The sequence below is a fragment of the Aethalodelphis obliquidens genome, unplaced genomic scaffold, assembly GCF_003676395.1.
Source record: "Aethalodelphis obliquidens isolate GAN/ISIS:26980383/991018 unplaced genomic scaffold, ASM367639v1 scaffold58, whole genome shotgun sequence".
Lineage (NCBI taxonomy): Eukaryota > Metazoa > Chordata > Mammalia > Artiodactyla > Delphinidae > Aethalodelphis > Aethalodelphis obliquidens.
Genome location: NW_020838002.1, coordinates 7,424,149 through 7,448,063, shown reverse-complemented (window position 1 = coordinate 7,448,063; position 23,915 = coordinate 7,424,149). Strand labels below are relative to the sequence as shown.

General features: G+C 51.3%; 1 protein-coding gene across 1 annotated transcript; it reads left to right on the top strand.

Moving 5' to 3' along the window:
* Positions 1–4,745: 4,745 nt before the first annotated feature.
* Positions 4,746–22,988, top strand: MTMR4 (myotubularin related protein 4). Its single transcript, XM_027087196.1, is given in 18 exon segments — positions 4,746–6,205; positions 6,207–6,245; positions 6,603–6,719; positions 7,234–7,316; positions 9,309–9,469; positions 9,584–9,680; positions 9,883–9,996; positions 11,195–11,391; positions 11,629–11,757; positions 12,272–12,383; positions 12,882–13,077; positions 13,318–13,503; positions 13,594–13,764; positions 13,915–14,069; positions 19,096–20,497; positions 22,175–22,285; positions 22,505–22,593; positions 22,811–22,988. Coding segments are annotated over 18 exon segments (3,636 nt in total). The 5' UTR covers positions 4,746–6,106.
* Positions 22,989–23,915: the final 927 nt, after the last annotated feature.

The window sequence follows — 23,915 nt, the reverse complement described above, 5'->3', positions numbered from 1 at the left end:
CTCGAACCGTGTCCCCTGCATTGGCAGGCAGATTCTTAACCACTGCACCACCAGGGACGTCCCAACAAACTGTTTTAAACCTTGGAGTTAAAGCACTGAACACAGGTAAGGTTCCAGTTTTCCTGGAATTTACTAAATGTAGTAAAAGTCCCAGTGTCCTATAAGAAAGAGACATGTGAGGACATAATGGCCCTGGGGCCTGCTATTAAAGCATTCAGGCCCACTCCTGAACTGAAGCTATCGGTTGAGAATCTGAATCAACTGTTCTCCATTTCTGTCGGGTTGGTGGTATCTCGGGGCTACGGCGACCTCCAGCGGCCACCCACCGCCCTGCTGCCTGCTCTGGCTCCCCGTGGGAGAGAGGAAGGGAGGAGCGAAGAGCTAGATCGTCGGGAGAGTCCTATTCCCCACACCCTTTACAGACCAGAAGGTCGCAGCTAGCTCGTGGCAGTCTCAGTCCTATTTCTCAGGTGAGAGGTCTTCTCAAAACTGAAGGCACCGTTCATTCAGGTCACGGAGAGCAGGGTCGGTTCGCGGATGAAAAGTGAAGGTTGGAGGAACACGTCAAGGTGCGGAAGAAGGGAAACCCTCCCCCACCCCGCGCCAGTCGAAGACCCAGACGGAGCCTCAGGCCCAGCCCTCCCTCCTCTCTTAGCGTTCGGGGTCTTTCTCTCCCTTCCAGCTTTGGGACGGATGACCGCGGCGAAACCAAAACGGAAAATGAATAAACTAAGGTGCCACCGGAGATCTACTTGAGAAGTAACCCGGGGGCGGGGTGGTCACCGGAAGTGGCTGTAAGGCCTCTGGCCCTACAAGGCCCCGCCTTCAATTGCGCTACCAGTAGGCGACAGACCGCCCCCACTTCCGGCCCCTGGCGCCTTAGCTAGCGGCCCCCCTTTTACTGTTCTCCCATTGGCTACCGCAGGGACGCGCTGTGATTTCCCATTGGTCGCGTCTCCTCTCCCGCGCCGCGCCTCCTCCCTCCAGGTACAGTCTCGTCTTCCGGCACCCGATAGGCTAAAGGCTGGGAGGGCGTCTGCCCAACTTGACCAATGAGCGGCGTGAAGAGTGAGGGCGGCGGCTGCGTGGTGGGGGGCAGGGCGGGACTTGGTGTGGCTATTGGCCAGGGTGGGCACAGGCCAGAGATAGGATTGGCTGGGGAGAGGGGCACCGTGGTGGGGTCGAAGCTGCGCGGCCTCCGCAGCTGCGGGAGACGGAAGTAGTGAGAGCGCGGCCTCGGAGGGTCGGGCGGACGCCACCTGGGTGAGTCACCGTGCCCCGTGCACTGCCAGTTTGGGAGCCACAACGACCGCGTCTTGCCCGGCCCCGCCCCGGCCCCACCGGCTTTCGTGAGCCCCGCCTTCTGTCATTCGGGGCTCCGCCTCCGAGTCTTTAGGCTCCGCCCCTAGAACCTGGGTACCTGGGCTCCCCTGTCAGCCTGACCCCCCCCCCCCCCCCCCCCGGGGCCAGATCACCTAGGTCCGGGAACCCTGGGCGTCCCAGGCCTGTCCTCGTCTCTCCCTCTCTCCGTTTCCCTGAGGCTGCTTGCCAGTGGGCGGTGAGGCAGCACCTCTGGCTTGCAGTCTGCTGGCTCCCCCATGGGGAGGGTGGGCTGTGATTACGGAGGCAGGTAGGGCCACAGATGGAGACTCTTATCCCCACAGCCTTCTGCGGGGCACTGCTGGACTGCCCCTGAGCTCGGATAGCAGGCATAAAGAAAAATGTCAGTGAAACCTGGGCCTGGTTCCCTAAGTGGTTCCCTAAGTGGGCCAAGGAGGCCCATCCTGACATTTCTGTTGCTTGGGCCCATTTGACAGGTACTGACTCTGAGGCCTGCACTGGCCTGATTCTGTCCCCGTTGTGTGGCCTCCTCCCACTAACCTGCACCCCACTTGGTGTCAAGTACACTCAGCAAGGCATGTCCAGCCCTGCTGCCGTCTGATCATAGGTTGTGGTCCCCTCCCTCTTGTCCTCTGCTCTGGACTCTGCCCCCAGCAAACAGGTCAGGTGGGTGCTACTCCCAGACTCAGAGGCTGGCAGAGCGCTCTTGTGGATTCACGTTCCCACCAGGGCCAGAAGTGAGCCCTGGTTGGGCAGCCTCTCTCTCTTCAGAGTTGGCAGTTCTTTTGCTCTCCCACAAAGAACAGGGTTTGGAGTGTTTTACTTCCCTTTTTGGGACTGGGAATCAGGACTCTTGAGTCCTGGTCCAGAACTTGATGGCTGCCTTCATGCCCTGCAGAGTCGCTTGTTGCCTTCTCCTCACGTAGATCCCATTGCCTCTGTCTAGCATGGTGACTTGTGGAGAGGCTGGATGCTCTGCGAGGAAGGCAAATAAGAGTTGTGGGGAAGTTCAGGAGTAGATGTGTGGCATTTGTTGATTCTATGGTGATGTTAATGTTGCTCTTTATGCTTATGTTTCTCGGGCTCTACAGTGAGAAGCAGGTAGCCAGGACCCTCACCACGGTAGAATGGTGAGTACGCTTTCCTCAGACCACTGTGTTTTCTGTAATCCTTGTGTCTTTCTCCATGAAGCTGCCCGCCTCTCCTGGACCTTGAGCTCCAGGCTACTCTGTTCAGCAACTAAGCAGGTTCATCTGCCCTGGAGATAAATTAGGGCTTCCTTAGGCTGCAAAACATCAGCCAATATACAGCACAGGGATGGGAAGCCTCTAGACATCTTTTTCTGTATGTGCTATGCCATGCTTTCCCCACACTACCACTGGCTCCCTTAGCTCTTCATAATGGCCCTTCTCTTGCCTCTCCTGGTCCCTGGGTGAAGCTCTCTGTTCTGGTCTGAAAAGCAAGGGCTCCTTTATATCAAGATCCTTGTACTTCCTACTGGGTCCCTTGAATATTGTGGGTGCTGTATCAGGAGCGACTCCACTAAAACTGTGGGGCTTCTCTACCTCCAAGGTCCTGCTGTCTGTTAAGCTACTGTAGGCAACAGCTGACTGAATATATAGCAGGAGAGCACCCTCAAGGTGCCCAGAATATCACGGGGGGCGGTGTGTGTGTGTATGTGTGTGTGTGTGTGTGTGTGTGTGTGTGTGTGTGTGTTATAATGATCCCATAAAATTTCCACTAACTGTAACTGCCCTTCTTTCACCCCAAGTTCAGGGAACCCCTTAACCCCTGAGAGCTGGGAGGAAGCAGTGAGATGAGAAGGGAGTGGGGAGCTACAAGCCTGGGTCCAGACCAGGTCCTTGCTCTGGCTGTATCTCTTTATTTCTTTCACATGTCCCCTGTGCTTAGGGACAGGTCAAGGCATTCAGTTGGTGAGAGGACTCGCTCTTTTCCTCCACAGACACATGGGTGTGTGGGGTGTGCAGTATTGTTCTGGTCTCTTCTCAGAAAGCCTGCTGGTCCTGACCCCCACCAACTGATAGCCCCTTTCCTTTTTCTCTTCTGTGATGCAATGAAAAGTCAGCCTGGTCTAATTTTGAATTCTAGCACCACCACTTAAGTACTTCAGGTGAATTGCATACTTTCTCTGTAAGCCTGAAGTCTAATTTCTTTGGGAGTTGAATGGTTTTAGTGAGATAATGTTTGAAACATGTCCGGCTCATAGTAGGCGCTTAATAAAATGTCAGGTTTTTCTCCTATTCCTCCCTCCCCCCCCCCCAAGACCAAAACCGAAACAAAAGCCCTGGTTTCTGAAAGTTACCAGGGACAGGGAGTGTGGGGTTCCAAACGGTTCCTTCTGTGACTCTTGGTGACATTTTGAGCCTCTTATCACTGCCCCTTATTCTCTGGCCCTCTACCCAACTCCCTCCCTCCTCCATGAGTTTTGTTTTTGCATAGCTTCTGTGGTCCATAGTTCCAGCACTTCTCTTTCCAAGCCTAAGAAATTCTTTCTCCAAGAAGGACTTTCTTACCCAGAAGACACAGGATGTGAAACAAGGGGAGAGGAGGAGCTGAAGAAGTAGGGCTGGGCAGGGACCTTGGAATAAAAAACCCAGAGAATTTCCCTCTCAGGAGTGTGTAATGACCAAACTGGCACTAGACCAGTGTCCATTCTAAGGGGCAAAAAGGGAGTGAGATTAGTGAGGTCAGGGGATTGGAGGACACTGATGGACTGGGGAATGGTGAGTGGTGGTTTTGGAGGGAAAGGAGGAAGCCTAGAAACTGGAAAGGGCCTCGGGTGGAGGGAGGTGAGCCTCATCCTGGGAATCCGAGCAGGCACTGGGGGGACTCAAAGAGGAGGGGAGGGCGTGGGGACAGACGTCTGAAACAGTGGTGTGGGGTGGCTCACGTGGGAAGATGGGAAATGAAAAGATGTAGGCGGTCCTGCCGCCCCCTCCCACGCCGTGGGGGGGGCGAGGCAGTCCCGCAGCCCAGACTCCTGGGAGCCCCTAGGAGCCCGCCGAGGACGCGCTCCCACGCCGCGGAGGGGTGGTGGGGAGGGAGGAGTAGGGGGCTGTGGGCGGGGCCCGGGGACCCGCCCCGCCCCCGCCTTCCCGGCGCGGCAAGGTCAGGGAGCTCCCCTCGCCTGGGCGGAGCTGGGCTCGCTCCATTGTGGAGAGGAGGGGAGAGGCGCGCGCCGAGCACCGCCGCCCGCGCTCGCCTCCTGGCCGCAGCGGCTGCACCTGGCCGGCCCCGCAGCCGGGATGCGGCGGACGCCCGAGACTGGCGGGCAGCGCAGCGGCTCCGGGGACATGTGCGCTGGCCCAGACCGCCCGCGACCATGAGCCTGACCGCCCGCGTCTCCTGCTCCATGCTCAGCTGCTTCGTAAGTGCCGGCCCCGCCTGCGGCGGGCCGGGGACCCCGACGCTGGCTGCACCCGCCGCCCTTCCCAGGGCCAGCCCTTGAGATCCCGAATTTCAGCCCATCCCCCTTACCAAGGGCCCTGGCAGGGGAAGGGACATAATCCCTTTTCTTTCTTGGACTTGCTTTAATCTTCGGGTGCCGGGGATTGTGGAAGGCCGGGGATTGGAATTCTGTGACCCATCATTTTAGCCCTGAAGCCGCTGCCCTTGACTGCAGATCTTCAGGCCCCGCCCTGCAGGGGTACATCCCTTTACCTCCGCCTCTCCATCTTGGGCCCACCCGCTGCATCCTTGCTTGGGGATGTGGGATGTGGCTAGTAGGCCGTCTGGGATGTTAGGGGGCTGGTCGGGGAGCACAGGATGTCTGAGCTGTTTCCCTGGCTCCAGTCCCCTCCCCCTTCCACCACTCCATCCCTCACCTGACACGCCTGTCTTTTCTCCTTGACTGTCCCCCAGCCAGCCTCTCTTCTCCATCTTCCCTGCCTCTCTGCCTCTGCAGGCCTCCGTACCTCTGCATCATTCCCAGGCCACCCCCCCTCCCCCTCTGGTTTAATGCTCCTTCCCAGCTTCCCCCATCTGTCCTCTCAGATATCCCTATCTATCCCCTTCCCCGCCCCCCCAATATCTGCCAGACCTCCTCTCTCTCTCTCCCCTGGCTGTCCTGGGTCCCCTGGTTCTTCCCGGGCACGTGGATCCCCTCTTCTCCCCTCCCTCCCTGGTGGCTGGGAAGGAGTTACTTCTGCTTGCTGTGGGTATTCCTCAGGAGTTCCCCTCAGATCAGCAGTCAGGCAGGTTGCTTGGCAGGTGGCAGGAGCTTGTTAGCAGTGCGGGCCTAACTGGAAGAGAAGCTCAGCTCCAAAGCACATCCTCTTTTTGAAAGCATCCGTGAAGGCCCTCTAGAGGCTTGGGACTGAATCCCATGACCCACTCCTCTTTGTCTCCTTCACCCACCAGATTGAAGCCTCAGTGGGGTGGCCTCAGGGGCCTGGGTCCCCTCCTGTCTCTGTGACCAACTGCACACCTGGTTCCTGTTTCTCAGGGCAGCACTTTCCATTCCCACTTCTGTCTTACCCTTACATTCGCCTTTCTTTTCCTTCATTTTCTCTCCTTCATTTGGGAAATTTGGCTCTACAGGAGATTCCCTCTTTGAGGAGCACAGATTCCCAGTTACTCTGTGGACCTTACTCTTCTCTTAGGCTTCAGAGGATTGAGTTCCCCCTCCACTTCACCCCTCCCACCAAACCAGGTCTCTCTTCCATTCTCTGGTGACCAGAACCTTTATAAGTGTGTATGGGGTGTATGTGGGTTTATTGAGGGGAGGGGAGCAGAATGAGGCCTAATGGGCCAGGCGGAGCCTGGTGACTTAGGGCTGAGGCCTTCCCCACAGGGTGAGGAGGGGCCCCCCAGCCTGGAGTACATCCAAGCCAAGGATCTGTTCCCCCCCCAAGGAACTAGTGAAAGAGGAGGAGAATCTGCAGGTAAGGAAGAGTTGGGGGCCCAGGGTGGGTAGAGCTCCCTGCCTGGTTAAAAAACACCCTCCCTTCCCTCCCGCACCCCAAATATCTCCAAGGGGATCTAGTGTGGGAGCTCCGGCTTCCTCCTCCTTGGTCTCTGGAGGGAGGGGAGCCTGTCTGTATGTGCATTATGGAGACTTTGGCCCCAGGGAAGGAAAGGCAGCTTTCCTGTATAGCTGTTGTCTGGTGCTGTTACCATGGAGAGAACTTTTGTCCTGCCTTGGCCCAGCTTTTCCAGAGGAGATCCTACAGATCAGGGGTTGGAGAGGGGATGGAGAGGTGACTGACTTCTGGACTGAGGGCCCCTCTGCCCCTCGGCAGGTGCCCTTCACAGTGCTGCAGGGTGAGGGAGTGGAGTTCCTGGGCCGCGCAGCCGATGCCCTCATTGCCATCTCCAACTACCGGCTGCATATCAAGTTCAAGGATTCTGTTATCAACGTGAGTTTCTGTCTTGTTCTCCCACACCCAAGCCAGAATCCCTGTGAAATTCAAGGTGGGATTGCTCCAAAGCTCTACTTGATCATGTTTCCAAAGAGTTGGGGTTCCCTTCTTTTTCTTATTGTCCTTCCTCTAACGGCAGGTCTATCTTTCTGTCTCTCTCACTTAATTTTCCCTTCCCCTCTCTGTCTTTCCCTCACTCTGTTGCTAGGGGCACAGTGGCTTTGTTGGAAGAGTGCCACTTACCAACTGTGTGACCTTGGTCAATCACCCAGCTGAGGTGCAATTTCCTCCTTAATAATATGGTGTGAAAACACCTGCCTTGTGGTTTCTTGTGATTATTAATTGGGGTCACATATGTAGAGGACCCAGCACCGTTACCAGGCACCTAGGAGGCCCGCAGTAAATGTTGGTTTCCTTCCTTCTATTGATACATCAGCATCTGGGTGGGGGTGGGGATGAGCAGTGATGTGGAGTAGGGGGATGTGAGCGCCAGTCTGCATTTCCTCTCCAGGTCCCCCTCCGGATGATTGACAGCGTGGAGAGCCGTGATATGTTCCAGTTGCACATCGCCTGCAAGGACTCCAAAGTGGTGAGGTGAGAACGACGGAGCCTCGCTCAGGTCCTCTGGCCCCAGTCTTGTCCAGACCTCTCTGCTGCAGGGTTTCTCTGGAGCAAGAAAGGAAAAATACTGCCTCCCTTTCCCCATTTGGAAGAAACAGTGAAAACCTTGTCTGGGTTGGGGGGTCAATTTTCTGATCCACAGTGTCTTGACCTAAAGAAATGGGGATAATGCTCACGGAGTTTTCATAAGGATTAAATGAGAAGATGCATCTGAGAGCACATAGGGTGATGTCTGGTGCAGAGCACTCACATTGTTGTTGGTTCATTTATTTATTCATTTAACATGTATTTATCGAGCACTCTACTCTATGCCAGACTGTTCTAAGCACTGGGGATACAGCGGGGAACAAACACACAATTTTCTGCCCTCATGGAGCTTATATTCCAGTGGGGAGATAGGAGTGGTAAATAGTAAGTAAAATATGTTAAATCATGGTAATGTAAAGTTAAAAAATAAAGCAGGGAAAGGGGATACGGAGTGCTATGGGGGTGAAGGTTGTAGGTTTAAACAAAGTGACCAGAGAAGCCTGCACTGAAAAGGTGACATTTGAGTCAAGACTTGAAGAAAGTGACCATGTGGGTATTTGGGGGAAGAGTGTGGCAGACAGGGGACAGTGCATGCAAAGGCCCTGAGGTGGGTATGAGCCTGGCACAATGGAAGAATGGCAAAGAGGCTAGTGTGGCTGGAGTGGAGGGCAAGTGGGTCAGGATAGTGGGATACAAGATCTGAGAGGTAAGAGGGGTGTCAGGCTGTCATAATGACTGGTTTTTACTTTGAGGGAAGTGAGAAAACCACTGGAGGGTTTTGAGCAAAGGAGTGACGTGGTCTGTTATAGAATCACTCTGGCTGCTGTATTGAGAAAAGATGGAAGAAGGTTGGGGACAAAAGCTAGGGCAGAAACTGGAGACTAATTAAGAAGCTATTACTGTTACCCAGGTGAGAAATCATGGTGGCTGGTCCAGGTTGGTAGCAATCAAAATGGTGAGAAGTGGTCAGATATTTGAAGGTAGAGATGATAGGATTTGCTGACAGACTGGATATGAGAGAAAGAGGAATCACTCCAAGGATTATTAAAAGGATGCCCAGACTAATAAGAACCTACTGTATAGCACAGGGAACTCTACTCAATATTCTGTAATGACCTATATGGGAATAGAATCTAAAAAAGAAGTGGATATATGTATATGTATAACTGATTCACTTTTCTGTACACCTGAAACTAACACAATGTTGTAAATCAACTATATGCCAATAAAAATTAATTAAAAAAAAAAAAGACGCCCAGTTTAGAGCCTGCCATGTACTCGGGTCTGTAGGCATTAAGAACAGGAATCCGCATTGCCCTTCCCTTCAAGGAGATTAAAGTCTAGTTGCTAAAGGAAGACTTAGCCTGTGGCAATATGCTCTGGGAAAACTTACTGTTTAATACTCCCAGCATACTAAGAATAACAGAGGAAGGGGTCTGTGGAATGGGTTAGGCTCGGAAGGCCTCCAGGAAGAGGTGGGACTGCAACTTTCTTCAGAGTATCAGTAGGACATGGCTAGGCTGAGAGGAGACATTATTAAGCAGAAGTGAAAAACCAAGGAGACAGGAATGACATGGGTAGGACTTCCTCCCTGAAACAGAAGGTTTGTGCTGGAGAGTCATGGGAGAAGACACAAGGGGTAGCAGACATTCAGGGCCAGATTTGATAGCATTCAGATTTGATATAAGAAATGGTCGGGCCCCGTTAGAGGGGATCCTTACGTCTCAAGGACAAGAGTTCTTGGGAAGAGAATTGTCACAGCAAGACAATGTCCCTTGGGTGTTGCTCAGTCTCCCCGGTCCTCCCCAGGGTCCCCATGCCTTACCTCCTGCTTTGCAGTCTCCCCTCCCCACAGCCTTTTTGTGGCTGGGTCTTTGACCCTTATGGCCCCAGAGTTCACTCACCTCTTGCCTCACTTCGTGGCTTCTTGCCTGGCAGGTGCCACTTCTCCACTTTCAAGCAGTGCCAAGAGTGGCTCTCGCGGCTAAGTCGGGCCACGGCGAGACCCGCGAAGCCTGAGGACCTGTTTGCCTTTGCCTACCATGCCTGGTGCCTGGGGCTGACTGAGGAGGACCAGCACACCCACCTGTGTCAGCCAGGTGAGGCCAGGCTGCTCTCTTTAGGAGACTTCTTTTTGTCTCTTGCTTCTCACCCCTCCTCCGCCCTGGACCCCGTGCCCTTGGATGCTGACAGGCACGGGGGCTGTGTTGCAGGAGAGCACATACGATGTCGGCAGGAGGCCGAGCTTGCGAGGATGGGCTTTGACCTGCAGAACGTCTGGAGAGTCTCGCATATCAACAGCAACTACAAGTGAGAGGGTCTTGGGTGGGGAACCAGAACACCTGTCCAGACCCAGACTTCCTCCCCGTGTGGATAAAGCACGGTGGGCACAGCTCCTGGCTCTGTGAGGGGAGGAGGGCTCCTGGTCCCTCTGCCCACAGGGCCATCCCTGGGGATCTTGTGATCACAGGTCTTTAATCAAGCTCCATGACCCCATCTGGTCTCTTCTCAGATTGTGCCCCAGTTACCCCCAGAAGCTGCTGGTTCCCGTGTGGATCACAGATAAAGAGCTGCAGAATGTGGCTTCCTTCCGCTCCTGGAAGCGGGTCCCTGTGGTTGTGTATAGGTGAGGCGGTGGGGGCCGGGGAAGTGGGGGGATGCTTTTCGTGCAGTGAGGAGAGTCAGAAGTGGAGGTCTGCGGCAGTGTGGTTGACTGGGAATTGACACTCTTCCGGGAAGTGGCTATGAAATAATTTTAAAAGAAAAACTGCTTCAGTTTTCTTTCTCCTGAGGACGAGGCTTTTGGGGAGTTTACACATTTTTCTTTCTTCCTTTCTTCCTTCCTCCCTCCCTCCCTTCCTTTCTCTCTCTCTCTCTTTTTTCTTTCTTTTTAGGACCTGCGTGTGTGTGTGTGTGTGTGTGTGTGTGTGAAACATTGCTTTAGAACAGGGGTTGGCAAACCATGGCCTGTGAACCAAATCCGGCCTGTATCCTGTTCTGTGTATAGCCTGTGAGCTGTGAATGGTTTTTACATTTTTTAAAAAAATTATTTATTTTTGGCTGCATTGGGTCTTCGTTGCTGCGCACAGGCTTTCTCTAGTTGTGGCGAGCGGGGGCTACTCTTTGTTGCGGTGCACGGGCTTCTCATTGTCGTGGCTTCTCTTGTTGCAGAGCACGGGCTCTAGGTGCGCGGGCTTCAGTAGTTGTGGCTCGTGGGCTCTAGAGCGCAGGCTCAGTAGTTGTGGCGCACGGGCTTAGTTGCTCTGTGGCATGTGGGATCTTCCCAGACCAGGGCTCGAACCTGTGTCCCCTGCATTGACAGGCGGATTCTTAACCACTGCGCCACCAGGGAAGTCCCGGTTTTTACATTTTTAAAAGGTTATTTAAAAAAAGAAAACACAGAGAGAAGAATGTGCGACAGAGATTGGCTGTGACTCCCAAAGATGAAAATTTATTGCCTGGTTCTTTACAAAAAAACATTTGTGAGGCAGGTAGTAGCCATGAGGTTTGGAGTTGTTCATGCTCTGGGCCCAGGCTTGTTCTCCTGCTGGGTGTCTGTACCTGGAGCAGGTGCTGTGCAGATTTGATGAGTCAAGGTCACCTTGGGAATACACAGCCCATTTGAGAAATATGTGTGACAGTGCTTTGTAAACTGTAAAGCCGTCTTGAGATGTTAAGGGCTTTTGGTTGCTGTTATCATAGCCTGGATGATCTGGTGGCCCCTGTTCACTCTGGAGGTCTTGGTCTGGCCCCCTGGGGTCTCAGCAGTGGGCCTCTGGGGGCTGTGAAGGCCAAGGGCCTGATGGTTTCTTCTGTTTTGTCAGACACCTACGCAACGGGGCTGCCATCGCCCGCTGCAGCCAGCCCGAGATCAGCTGGTGGGGCTGGCGCAATGCCGATGATGAGTACTTAGTCACGTCCATTGCTAAAGCCTGTGCCCTGGACCCAGGGACAAGGACCACTGGGGGCTCTGTCAGCACCGGGAATAGTGATGCCGGCGAGGCATGTGACGCTGACTTCGGTAAGGTGTGGGTGGTGTCGGCCCCCTGGGGACTAGGCTCCCACCTTGGCCTCCTGGGCTCCAAGTGAGAGGGTGGGATGAAGACGACAACACACAAGGTGTCTGGGTCCCTGTCTTTCGGTGGGGACGAAAAGGTGATGGCGTGTGAGGGGTCTCATCAAAGGGAGTGCCCCAGGGTGGGGTGCGCCTGGGCAGATGGCCGACCCAGGGTCCTCTCCCTGCTGTGTGTGTGTTTAGATTCCTCCCTGACTGCATGCTCCGGAGTGGAGAGCACAGCTGCCCCCCAGAAGCTGCTGATTCTGGACGCCCGATCCTACACGGCGGCGGTGGCCAACCGGGCCAAGGGTGGAGGTTGTGAATGTGAAGGTATTGCTGTTACCTCAGTGACTGCAGCCAGCCTGTGCTCTGGTGGCTTTGGGGACAGCTTGTGTGGTGGAAAGAGCCAAACAAACCTGGCCTGGGATCAGGACTCTGCCACTCAATGGCTAGGACTATGCTTAAATTGCTTAATCTGTCTGAGTTTGACTTTCTCATCTGTAAAGTGGGGCTGAAACATGCCTTGCAAAGTTGTTGGGCGATAGAGAGGTTACATATATAAAGTTACTGGCACAGGGCAGCTACTGTTTGTTGAGGATTTACTATATGTCGTCATTACTAGTAGTCCTCGAGCATCGTTGTCATTGAGGTTATCGTCATCACTATTAGCTTACGGCACTTGAGCACCCGGAGGGAAAAGGGTATTGAGATCTCCAGAGTGTATCGAGTCCCCGTCCTGGAGTGCTCTGCCCTGCAGGGAAGCTTTGCCCACTGGGCTGCTCTCGTCCTGGATGCCTGTTTCCAGAACACGCTCTTATGCTCCACTCTCCTCTTATGTGTGCAGAGTACTACCCCAACTGTGAGGTCGTGTTCATGGGAATGGCCAACATCCATGCCATCCGGAACAGCTTCCAGTACCTCCGCGCTGTGTGTAGCCAGATGCCCGATCCCAGCAAGTAGGTGTTCCCTGTTCTGATTCCATCCACCCTCCAGTTTCATCCCTTACCCAGTACTTCTCGTGCTTGGAAGGTCTGGTGGGGAGTTGGGGAGTGTGAGACACAGGAAACCCGAGGGCCTAGGTGCAATGGGCTAGTTCCAAGAACACTTCTTCCACTTCTCAGCCAACGCTTTGGAACGGCCACAGGACACTGGGTTCCTTTTGTTTTGATGAGTTGTCCTCAAGGACGCAGAGAACTGGGGAGAGAAAGTGGCTTCTAGATGTGCGTGTGATGCTTCCAAATTCCTCTGTTGATCCAAAGACTGTCTTGTCCACCCCAGGTCCCATTTTCCCTACCTTCTTGCTAGACACCTCTTGGCAGAAAGGCCATGGGCTGGGCCTCTTAGCTTCAGCTCTCACTGGGGACTGTGTTAAGGTGTGGCTGGCCGTGGGTGGCGGAGAGACTGTTGTAGCCTTGGCGCCCTTAGTGACAGATGTGACCTCTGCTCTCTTGTAGCTGGTTGTCGGCTCTGGAGAGCACCAAATGGCTGCAGCACCTGTCGGTGATGCTGAAGGCAGCTGTGCTCGTGGCTAATACAGTAGACCGGGAGGGCCGGCCTGTGCTGGTGCACTGCTCAGATGGCTGGGACCGGACGCCGCAGATCGTAGCCCTGGCCAAAATACTACTGGACCCGTATTACAGGACGTTGGAGGTATTCGGAGGGGTTGGGTGGGAAAGAGCAGAGGGAAAGGGGGGCGTTTGGGGAAGGTACTAGGCCCTCTGGATCCGTTTGGGGGATCTTTCCATAGAGGACACTGGTGGCTTTAAGTCCTCTTCTAGGTTTGGGCATGTTCTTCTCTGAAGCTGCCAGCCCCCTGCTTTGGGCATCCCTGGAAGGAGCACAGTAGCCTTCCCAGAGAGACCCTATACTTGAACCTCCTCTTTGTTGCAGGGTTTCCAAGTGTTAGTAGAATCTGACTGGCTGGATTTTGGGCACAAGTTTGGAGACCGCTGCGGCCACCAGGAGAATGCAGAGGACCAGAACGAGCAGTGCCCTGTGTTCCTCCAGTGGCTCGATTCTGTTCACCAGCTGCTCAAGCAGTTTCCCTGCCTGTTTGAGTTTAATGAAGCGTTCCTGGTAAGTCCGTGAGCCTGGTAAGTCCGTGAGCCTGAGGCCAGGGTGGGGGCCGGCAGCCCAGGCCCGGTGCAAGCTGTCTTGGCCGTCTAGGTAAAGCTGGTGCAGCACACCTACTCCTGTCTCTACGGCACGTTCCTGGCCAACAACCCCTGTGAGCGAGAGAAGCGCAACATCTACAAGCGAACCTGCTCCGTGTGGGCCCTTCTGCGAGCTGGCAATAAGAACTTCCACAACTTCCTCTACACATCAGGCTCAGAAATGGTAAGTCCGCACCCTTATCCCGTAGGTGCGTCTTGGGGACCTACAGGGAGAAAAGGCCGAGTCAGCGGGAAGGACTCGGGCCCAGAGGCTTAGGAAGGAAGGGGGCCCTGAAACATCTCACAGAACCCACGTACGGGGCTGCTTCCCTAGGTCCTGCACCCCGTGTGTCACGTCCGGGCGCTGCACCTCTGGACAGCTGTTTACTTGCCAGCGTCATCTCCATGCACACTCGGGGAGGAGAGCATGGACCTCTACCTTTCCCCGGTGGCTCAGAGCCAGGAGTTCTCTGGCCGCTCTCTGGACAGGTAAGAAGAGCCCTTTTTGCTCTCTCCTCTCTCCCCTAGGGAGGCAGCAACTGCTTTGTGTCTTGCCTAAATGCTGTTCTTTTCCTTTTATGAGATATTTTAAAGCAACCTCTTGAGCCAGTTGAAGGCCAAACTTGGCCCAAGACTCGTAGTTAGCTTGGAGGGCACTCTGTATGTTCCCAAGGTCCGTCCTTAAGATAAGAGTGGTTACCTTTTTTCCAAGCTGCTATTACCCTTTGTGACAGACCCAGGGGAGAGGAGAACAGAACAGAAAGGACTATTTCAGGAAGACTTGTGGGAATGGTCTTGATCGATGTTCACTGGCGTGGGAACCTTGCTATCTTAGTAATAACCTTTGCTATGTCCAGCATTAGCTTCCAGAGAAATGGGTTCCCAGAAAGAGAACAGCCTTCACATTACTCCCTCAGAATTTAAAGGGAGACATAAAAGTTAAAGTTATATTCTGGCTGAATATTTGGGGGGAAGTACAATGGAGATTGGTTAAGTTATAAGAGTAATATCTGTTCTTTGTTTTTAAAAAGAGCCAAGCAATGTAACAGTAGAAAATGGCAGTTCTGCCTCCCTGTTCCCTGTCCCCACAGGTGTCTACAGCTGGCGCTTTGGTGCGTGCACTTCCAGATGTTGATCTCTACACTGATACAGCCACTCTCACAATCTCGTGTAGAAACATTTTTTAAATCCAAAACCAATCATATTTTGCGTACCGTTCTGCAAATTGTTTTCCCCACTGTGTGTCAGGATGTCACCCATGACAGCACACATAAAGCTGCTGTATTGTTTTTAGCGGCTGCATAGTAGTCCAAAATTAGAGTGCATCAAAATTTATAAAACCAGTTTTCGATTGGTCATTTAGGTTTATCCCATTTTTTAATCATTATAAGGGGTGTTTTAGTTAACATCCTTATATGTATATCTTAAAAAATTTTTTTTGTAAAATACATACAATATTTACCATCAAAACCATTCTTTAAAAAAAATTTTCTTGATTTTTGGCTGTGTTGGGTCTTCATTGCTGCATGCGGGCTTTCTCTAGTTGCGGCGAGCGGGGGCTACTCTTCGTTGCGGTGTGAGGGCTTCTCATTGCGGTGGCTTCTCTTGTTGTGGAGCACGGGGCTCTAGGTGTGCAGGCTTCAGTAGTTGTGGCGCATGGGCTCAGTAGTTGTTTCGCATGGGCTTAGTTGCTCTGCAGCATGTGGGATCTTCCTGGACCAGGGATCGAACCCGTGTCCCCTGCATTGGCAGGTGAATTCTTAACCACTGTGCCACCAGGGAAGTCCCCTAAACCATTTTTAAGTATACAGTTCAGTAGTGTTACCGTATATGTATACCTTTGCTTTTGTGCTGGTGTTTCTGCCAGATAAATTCTTAGAAATGAAAATGCCTGGTTCGAAGCATATGTGCATTTCTAACTTTGATCTTTGTTTACTGGTGGAAGGTTTTTAAAATTAAAATATAACTTACGTAATTGGTTGAATATTATAAAGGAAAACAAAACCCCCCAACCCCCAAGTTACTAGTTTTAGGGTCTTTGGAGCTGTGTCCATTGTCAGGGGCCTATGGATAGGCTTCAGGAATTCTGTGATTTTTCTCTTTCCACAAACTATGCAGAATTTGGGTATAGGTTCATAAGTTTGCTTTTCTAGGGAGAGGGGCCATAACTTTTTATCAGATTCTTAATAAGTTCTGTGACCCATTTAACAACCATGGCCTTAAATCAATACCTAAGTTTTCAAACCAATAAATGTCTCTTAAATACCTACAAGTTGCCTAGTACTGTACTGGGTTTTATGGGCTGTACCAAAGACATAGAAGATATTGATCCTATAAGATACCTTTAAAAAGCTGTAAGATCAGGCATAGGACAATTAGAGAACAATTCTAAGTTAGCATCTAAGCGAATAAGAATGTGTCTTGTTCAAAGCTACTAGAGAAATGAGAAGTAAGAAAGGGGTCATAGGGTGACTGTTTACTCAGAGACGTTTTCGTGGAAGACCAGGCAGGAACCATGGCTTTTTACTGTCCCTAGTGCCTGGCTCAGGGCCTGGCACATAATAGGTGATTTAGTAAATGCTTAAATGAACAAACAAATGAATGGAATAATGGGAGTTATGAGCTTGGTAACAAGGTTAGTGGAGAGGGGTCCAAAAGAATTAGAAGCATGAGAGAGTTTCTAATTTTTTTAAAAAGAAGAACCACCTCTCTGGAGCTGGCAGGGTTTGGGAAGAGGTATTTTGAGGAACAGAAAGAAATAAACAGGATAGTTCATTGAGGGCTTTTATACTGAGGAGTTAATTTTGTTTTTTATAAATTTATTTTATTTATTTATTTTTGGCTTCATTGGGTCTTTGTTGCTGTGTGTGGGCTTTCTCTAGTTGTGGTGAGCGGGGGCTATTCTTTGTTGTGGTGCGTGGGCTTCTCATTGCGGTGGCTTCTCTTGTTGAGGAGCACGGGCTCTAGGCACGTGAGTTTCAGTAGTTGTGGCGTATGGGCTCAGTAGTTGTGGCTCGTGGGCTCTAGAGCGCAGGCTCAGTAGTTGTGGCATACGGGCTTAGTTGCTCCGTGGCATGTGCGATCTTCCCGGACCAGGGCTCGAAGCTGTGTCCCGTGCATTAGCAGGCAGATTCTTAACCACTGCGCCACCAGAGAAGCCCCTGAGTAGTTTATTTTGATTCAGTTGTCAATAGTAAGTCATTGTGACCTGGTAACAATGGGATTTTTCAAGAATTAATCAGTGAGCAATGTAGTTGGAGGCACAGAGACCAGCCAGCACTGTTGTAATTCAGATATGAAAGGAAGAGTCCTTGGAAAAGAGAAAGGATTAAATTCAGACGTTGTTGAGAAGTCATTAGCACTCTGTGGAGTTGCCTGAACATTGAAGGGTGGAAGTGAAGAGTAAAGAGGTCAGTCAAAGACAGGTCCCAGGGCTTCCCTGGTGGTACAGTGGTTGAGAGTCCGCCTGCCGATGCAGGGGACACGGGTTCGTGCCCTGGTCCGGGAAGATCCCACGTGCCGCATAGCGGCTGGGCCCGTGGGCCATGGCTGCTGAGCCTGCGCGTCCGGAGGCTGTGCTCCGCAACGGGAGAGGCCACAACAGTGAGAGGCCCGCGTACCGCAAAAAAAAAAAAAAGGTCCCAAGTCTCTGAGCTTAGAAACCAGGAGGAGGATATTAGTACCACCTATAGACACTGAAAAGTTGAGAAGATGCGTCAGTTCAGGGAGAAGGAGGAGATACCGGCAGGTTGGGACTGAAATATTTTGACAGCACACAGGAGGTATGCTGCAGGCAGTTCGAGATAGGGTTGGATTTAGAGGAGTAGTTGTATAAGGGTTTTAAAGGAAATGGTTTCTCTAACAGCTGACCTGACTCACCTTCGGTTCTACCTTTCCCTAGATCAGAAACGTCCTGCTCTCTTTCCTCTTCTTCCATTAAAGTGCAACAACCCATTCTTCTCTCCCCAGCTCAGATCCTCCTCTGTCTGTGTAGCCTTCCCTGACCACATTAGCTGGATGAGCTCTCTCGTGGTTCCAAACTCCTCAGGCATGATTGTCTCTACCAGCATTATTAATTAGACCTTCGGTCCACATAGGCGTCAGCTATGGGCGACTGCAGGCTGTTGCTATTGGTGAATCTGGATAAAGGGTACACTGGATTTCTTCACACTCTTCTCTCTACTTATTTTGTATGTTTGAAAGTTTCCATAGTAAAAAGTAAAACAAAAAAACAAAAAAAAAAAAGAAAAAAATTAACAAGTTGCCAAGCTGTGAGATTCAAGCTCTTGCTGTGGGACTCCAGAGACTGTAATTGCAACTGTTGTCATTGCCTTCCTGGAATTTGTTACCACACAAACACACATTGATCACGAAAGTAAAATCAAACACAAGAATACTTTTAAAGAAGTATTAATAAGTTTCAAAAACCAAACACTTAAAAAAAATCAGCTAGCTCTGTTGTAACTGCACCTTTGAGGGATTTTTCAGTGTGGGCTGGGCTGACTGAGGCGTCTGAAAATAGGAGTCCAGCGAAGTCTCCACTGTTTCCTGGCAAATTTCCCTCAAGTTTTGTTGCTCCAAGGACTTTAGAACTTTAAAAATTGGGGCGGTCATTCTTGCAAATGTCTGTTACCCCTTTGGTGTGCCAGAATGCCTCTAGAACTTTGCGTGCTGTACACGAGGGGAAGTTTCCGTGCTGACTTGGGACTCATAGGAGCACGCGGCCACTAAGTGGTTGTAAAAAGCTGTGCTGGTTACTCCTGTGATGGAGGGATAATTTATAATAAGGAAAGCTGTAAAAATGAGGAGTCGTGAGTGTAGCCTTTATGTATTTATTTATTTATTTTGGCCGCACCCTGCGGCATGGGGGTGGGATCTTAGTTCCCCAACCAGAGATCGAACTTGGGCCCCCTGCAGTGGAAGCGCGGAGTCTTAACCACTGGGCCGCTGGGGAAGTCCTGTGAGTGTAGTCTTAATTAGTTTGCGGTTGGTTGCCTATATTTTGAATCCTCGTAGCATCTCTGCAAGGTAATTTATTGTCATTTTATGGAGGAGAGAAACCAAGTGTCTGAGAGGTTAAATAGCTTACTTGTAGTCACATAGCTAATCAGCATCAGAGCCAGCATCGTCAAGCTCCAGAACCCACCTTCTTTCTGTCTTGCCATGCGTGATAGAGGCGGTTGGACATTAGGTGTGAGGCCGAGATGTAGTCCTGGCCTGAAGGGTAGATTGGGAAGGCATCAGCTTAGAAGGCAGTTGAAGCCACGGGAGTGGTTGAGATTGCCAGGGAGACTGTGTGGGGTGAGACTGATGAAAGCTGAGGACAGAGCCTGGGTTCCGGAGTTCATGTCCTCCACTCTTTGCAGAGCAGACTCTTTGCAGTGCACATTGGTCATCTGTAATCTTAAACGTTGTTATTTCTTGTGAACTCTGGCTTTGATTGCTTTGATGACCCAATTCCTGTATATGGAGGTAGCTCAGCTCCTGACCTGGAGGTGGTGTGTTGTCATTCCAGATTACCTAAAACGAGATCTGTGGATGATCTTCTTTCTGCCTGCGACACAAGCAGCCCCCTGACGCGCACGTCCAGTGACCCCAACCTGAATAACCGCTGTCAGGAGGCCAGAGCAGGCCTGGAGCCCTGGCATGGCAATCCTGAGGGATCAGAGGCAACCTTCGTGGAATCTGGGCTAGGAGGTCTTCAGCAGACTGTAGGAGAAATGGCTCTTCCTCCGTCTCTGCCCAGCAGCCAGAAAGACTACTTGAGCAATAAACCTTTCAAGAGTCACAGAAGCTCTTCTCCAAGTTACAGGCTGCTTAATGCTGCAGTGCCCCAGGAAACGAAGAGCAGCACCTCTGATCCTGAGTTCAAAGTCCTAGAAGAGACTAAGGCACCAGCTCCAGACCCTCCTGCCCAGGATGAGCTGGGTAGGACTTTAGATGGCACAGAGGAGCCACCTGAACATTGTCCTGAAAAAGCAGCTGTCCGAGCACTCTCTAAAGTTGTTTCCAACAAGCGTGATGGAACTTGTGATTTTCCTGAGTCTTCCCAGGACTCCCTCACAGGTGCCCCCGAGCAGGCCCAGCTAGACTCTGTGCTAGGTGTGCCCTCCAGAGGTGCTGCAAATCACGGTCTGGGCACCCTTTGCAACCCACTGAGTGCTACCTGCCAAATTCCTCCAGACCCAAGCACCGACTTTCTCAACCAAGACCCCCCAGGGTCTGTGGCAAGTGTCTCCCACCAGGAACAGCCCGGTTCTGTGCCAGATCTGATTCAGGGGGAAGAAGACATGGGCAAAAGAGGGAATAATAGGAATGGGCAGTTATTGGAAAACCCTCGCTTTGGAAAGGTGCCATTGGAACTGGCCCGAAAGCCAATTTCTCAGAGCCAGATCAGTGAGTTCTCTTTCTTAGGGTCCAACTGGGACAGCTTCCAAGGGATGGTGACTTCATTCCCGAGTGGGGAGACAACCCCTCGGCGGCTGCTTTCCTACGGCTGTTGTAGCAAGAGGTCGAGCAGTAAGCAGATGCGGGCAACAGGGTCTTGCTTCGGGGGACAGTGGGCTCAGAGAGAAGGGGTGAGGTCACCGGTCTGTTCTACTCATTCCAATGGACACTGTACTGGTCCAGGAGGAAAAAACAACCAGATGTGGTTGTCTGGTCACCCAAAGCAGGTCTCCAGCACGAAGCCTGTTCCCCTAAGCTGCCCTTCTCCAGTGCCTCCTCTCTACCTGGATGACGATGGACTCCCCTTTCCCACGGATGTGATCCAGCATAGATTACGGCAGATTGAAGCGGGGTACAAGCAAGAGGTGGAACAGCTACGTCGACAGGTGCGTGAGCTTCAGATGAGGCTGGATATCCGCCACTGCTGCGCCCCTCCAGCAGAGCCCCCCATGGACTACGAGGATGATTTTGTAAGTACTCGCCTACTGCCACGCAGCCACTCATTCTGTCCTTCCGTCCAGCCTTTCACCCATTCCATATCCATTCATTGGGTACTTGCTGTGTGCCAGAGTTAGGGGGTTGGGCTGTAGGATGAAAGACGTAGTCCCTGCTCGCAAGGAGCTCACAGTCTATTGGGAGAGACAAGTAGACAGTTAGAATGCTGTTCTTAAGTGTTGAGGGAAGCATCAGGTGTTGGGGGCCTGGGTGGAGTCAAATTTCGGGGAAGTCTCTCCTGAGAAGCTAATGCTTGAGCCGAGTGCTGAAGAATGTGTCGCTTTTAGCCATGTAGAGAGTGAAAAAGAAATACCATTTGCAGAAGCATGGAGGCAATAGGTACTCCAGCGGTATGGCTTGAATAAAGGGGTGTGTGTGTGTTCGCACACGCGTGTGGGCATGCGCGCACACTTGTGCTGGGACTGTGAGGGAGGGAGTTGGTAGTGTGGCGGGAGGTGACCTTGGGAAGTGGAAAGGGATTAGAAAGGTCAGCCTGAGTGCCTGTGTTGTGTGGATTCTACCCTCAAGGCAATAAAAGTTTTGGCTAGTGAGTCACATGATCAGATTTGCATTTAAGAGTACTACCCTAGAGGGACTTCGAATGGCACGGCCAAAAAAAAAAACAATTGAGTACTAAAAAGAGTGCTACTACCCTAGCAACAGCGTGTCAAGCAGATGAAACCCAGATGGGGAGGCTGGTTAGGATGTTTTGGAATAAGCCAGGTGAGAGATGATGAGGACTATCTAGGCTTCACTGCGTCGGGAGGCCTTGGGTTCTGGACAGCAGTCCTCGGGGAGCTTCTAGAAGCCAGCTCTAGGACATTCCCCCTTGCCTGCTGCCCACTCCTCTGCTGGTGGGATGGTCAGGGCTAACAACTTCTTACTACTCAGGGTGATGGTTTAGAACAGGAGTCAGCAAATTTGTTTGGTAAAGAGCCAGACAGTAAATACTTCAGGCTTTGTGAGACATATAGTCTCTTTTGCAGCTACTAGGCTCTTCTGTCTTACACAGAAGCAGCCATAATGACCGTGTGTAAATGAATTGAGCGTGGCTGTCTTCCAACTTGACTTACAAAAACAGGCAGTGGGCCAAATGGGCCTGTGGGCTGTAGTTTGCGAACTCCTGATTTAGAATGTAACAGGAGAAATATTCTCTCCATACTGTGATGGAGCATATTGGTTAAGAGTATGGGTCTGGGGGCTTCCCAGGTGGCGCAGTGGTTGAGAGTCCATCTGCCGATGCAGGGGACACGGGTTCGTGCCCTGCTCTGGGAAGATCCCACATGCCACGGAGCGGCTGGGCCCGTGGGCTGTGGTTGCTGAGCCTGCGCGTCCGGAGACTGTGCTCCGCAACGGGAGAGGCCACAACAGCGATAGGCCCGCGTACCGCAAAAAAAAAAAGAGCATGGGTCTGAAGCCAGACGCTAGGTCCAAATCCCACGTTTACTACCTATTAGCTCTTAACTCTCTCTATGGCTTCGTTTCCTTATTTGTAAAATGAGGATAATAATAGCATATATCATAAGATTGTTGTGAGGAGTTAAATAAGGTCACGCATGTGATGCACTTAGAAACAGTGCCTGATGCATAGTAAACAATGAATGTTAGCGCTGATGAAGATGATGGTGGTGATGCCTTTGCTTTTCCTTTAGACGTGTTTGAAGGAGTCAGATGGCAGTGATACAGAAGATTTTGGTTCTGATCACAGTGAAGACTGCCTTTCAGAAGCAAGCTGGGAACCTGTTGATAAGAAAGAGACTGAGGTATGTTCAGGCAAATATGTGGCAGGTCCTTTTGCAAGCCAGTGAGTTCTCATACTTCTCAGAGATGACTGACCTGTTCTTCCCCAGCCGAGTCTCTCTGTAAGGCAGTAGTAGCTGCCTAGGCCTTGTCATTTTCTTCTGGGATGCTTTCCTTGTTGCAGTGTTGCTTTTCCACTCTGTTGACAAGGACCTGGGACTTTCCCTTTTGCCTTCTGTTAGGTGACTCGCTGGGTTCCAGACCATATGGCATCACATTGCTATAATTGTGACTGTGAATTCTGGTTGGCCAAACGCAGACACCATTGCAGGTAAGATGTTGCCTATGATTCAGTATGGCTCGTAAAGCCTACTGAGGGACATAGTTATGAACTAAACTGAATTAACCTGAAAATGGAGATATCTTAATAGGAACTATTGTTGTTTTCTCCCAACATTTTCTTTACTCATGTAAGGCCTTTTAGAGTATCATTCGTTCCCAGTATATCGGCATTTCTGATGAACTCTCCCCTCTTTGTGCTTTGGCAGAAATTGTGGGAATGTATTTTGTGCTGGCTGCTGCCACCTGAAGTTGCCCATTCCTGATCAACAACTCTATGATCCAGTTCTCGTCTGTAACTCATGTTACGAACATATCCAAGTATCTCGGGCCAGGGAACTCATGAGCCAACATCTGAAGAAACCCATTGCTACAGCTTCCAGTTGAATGCCAGAGGAGAAGACCTGTCCAGTTTTAGCAGGTTTGAAGGGAGGATCTGCTTCAGGTGTAGTTTTGAAGGTTCCTTGGTGTGGCTCATGAATCACAGAGCTCAAAGATACAGTCTTGAGAAATCCTCCTTGGTACTATGAGACTGGAGCAGAGGAATTCCAATTTGGCAGGAGGTCCTCTACTGGTGAGCCCCTTACCTTGGGGTAATGGTCCTGATCCAGACCCAGAGTCTGGAAGCTTAACGTTGAGTTGGTGGCTCCAGTTTCTTTCTCCTGGGGTCACAAGATGATGATTTCATAGATACTGCCTGGTGATGTGTGCCCCAAACAGCAATAGAAAGGCATATGTATAACCAAACTCCAAATGATAACCAGATCCATCTCTCCTCCACCGTGAAAAAGGCAGATTATAGTATATAAGATAGGAATTCCTATCCTATTTGAAATGAACTATACCCTGTACCTCTGTGCTCTGTGTCTGTGCATGAAGGCTCAGTCCTTAGAGGCACTCCCTCTAGTTGCATTAGCTCTGTCTTTCTGTGGAGTTTGGTTTAAAGACTGGTTCAGCAAGTGGAGGTTTTGCTGTATTTTTCACTTGGCTCATCAGCCAGCATCAGTGAATATTCAGTTTAGGGGGACAGTTTTAGGGAGTGAGACCTTTTTGGGAGCAGAGGAAAACTCTGCTGACGTTCAGTCCTGGCAGAAATCAGTTACTTTGAGCTGTGAAGGCAGGAGTCTTTGTTACTCAGTGGCAGCTCTCGAGGTATGCACTGTGAAGAATGAGAAGGGAAAAGCAGAAATTATCCTTGTGAAATATTTGCTGATTGTGCCCTACCCTTTGCGCCTGACTTTTCCTAGTTGTCCTGGTGCTAACACAGGAGCTACACCTTGATCCTCTCCTGGCATGAAAATAAAACACTGTTTA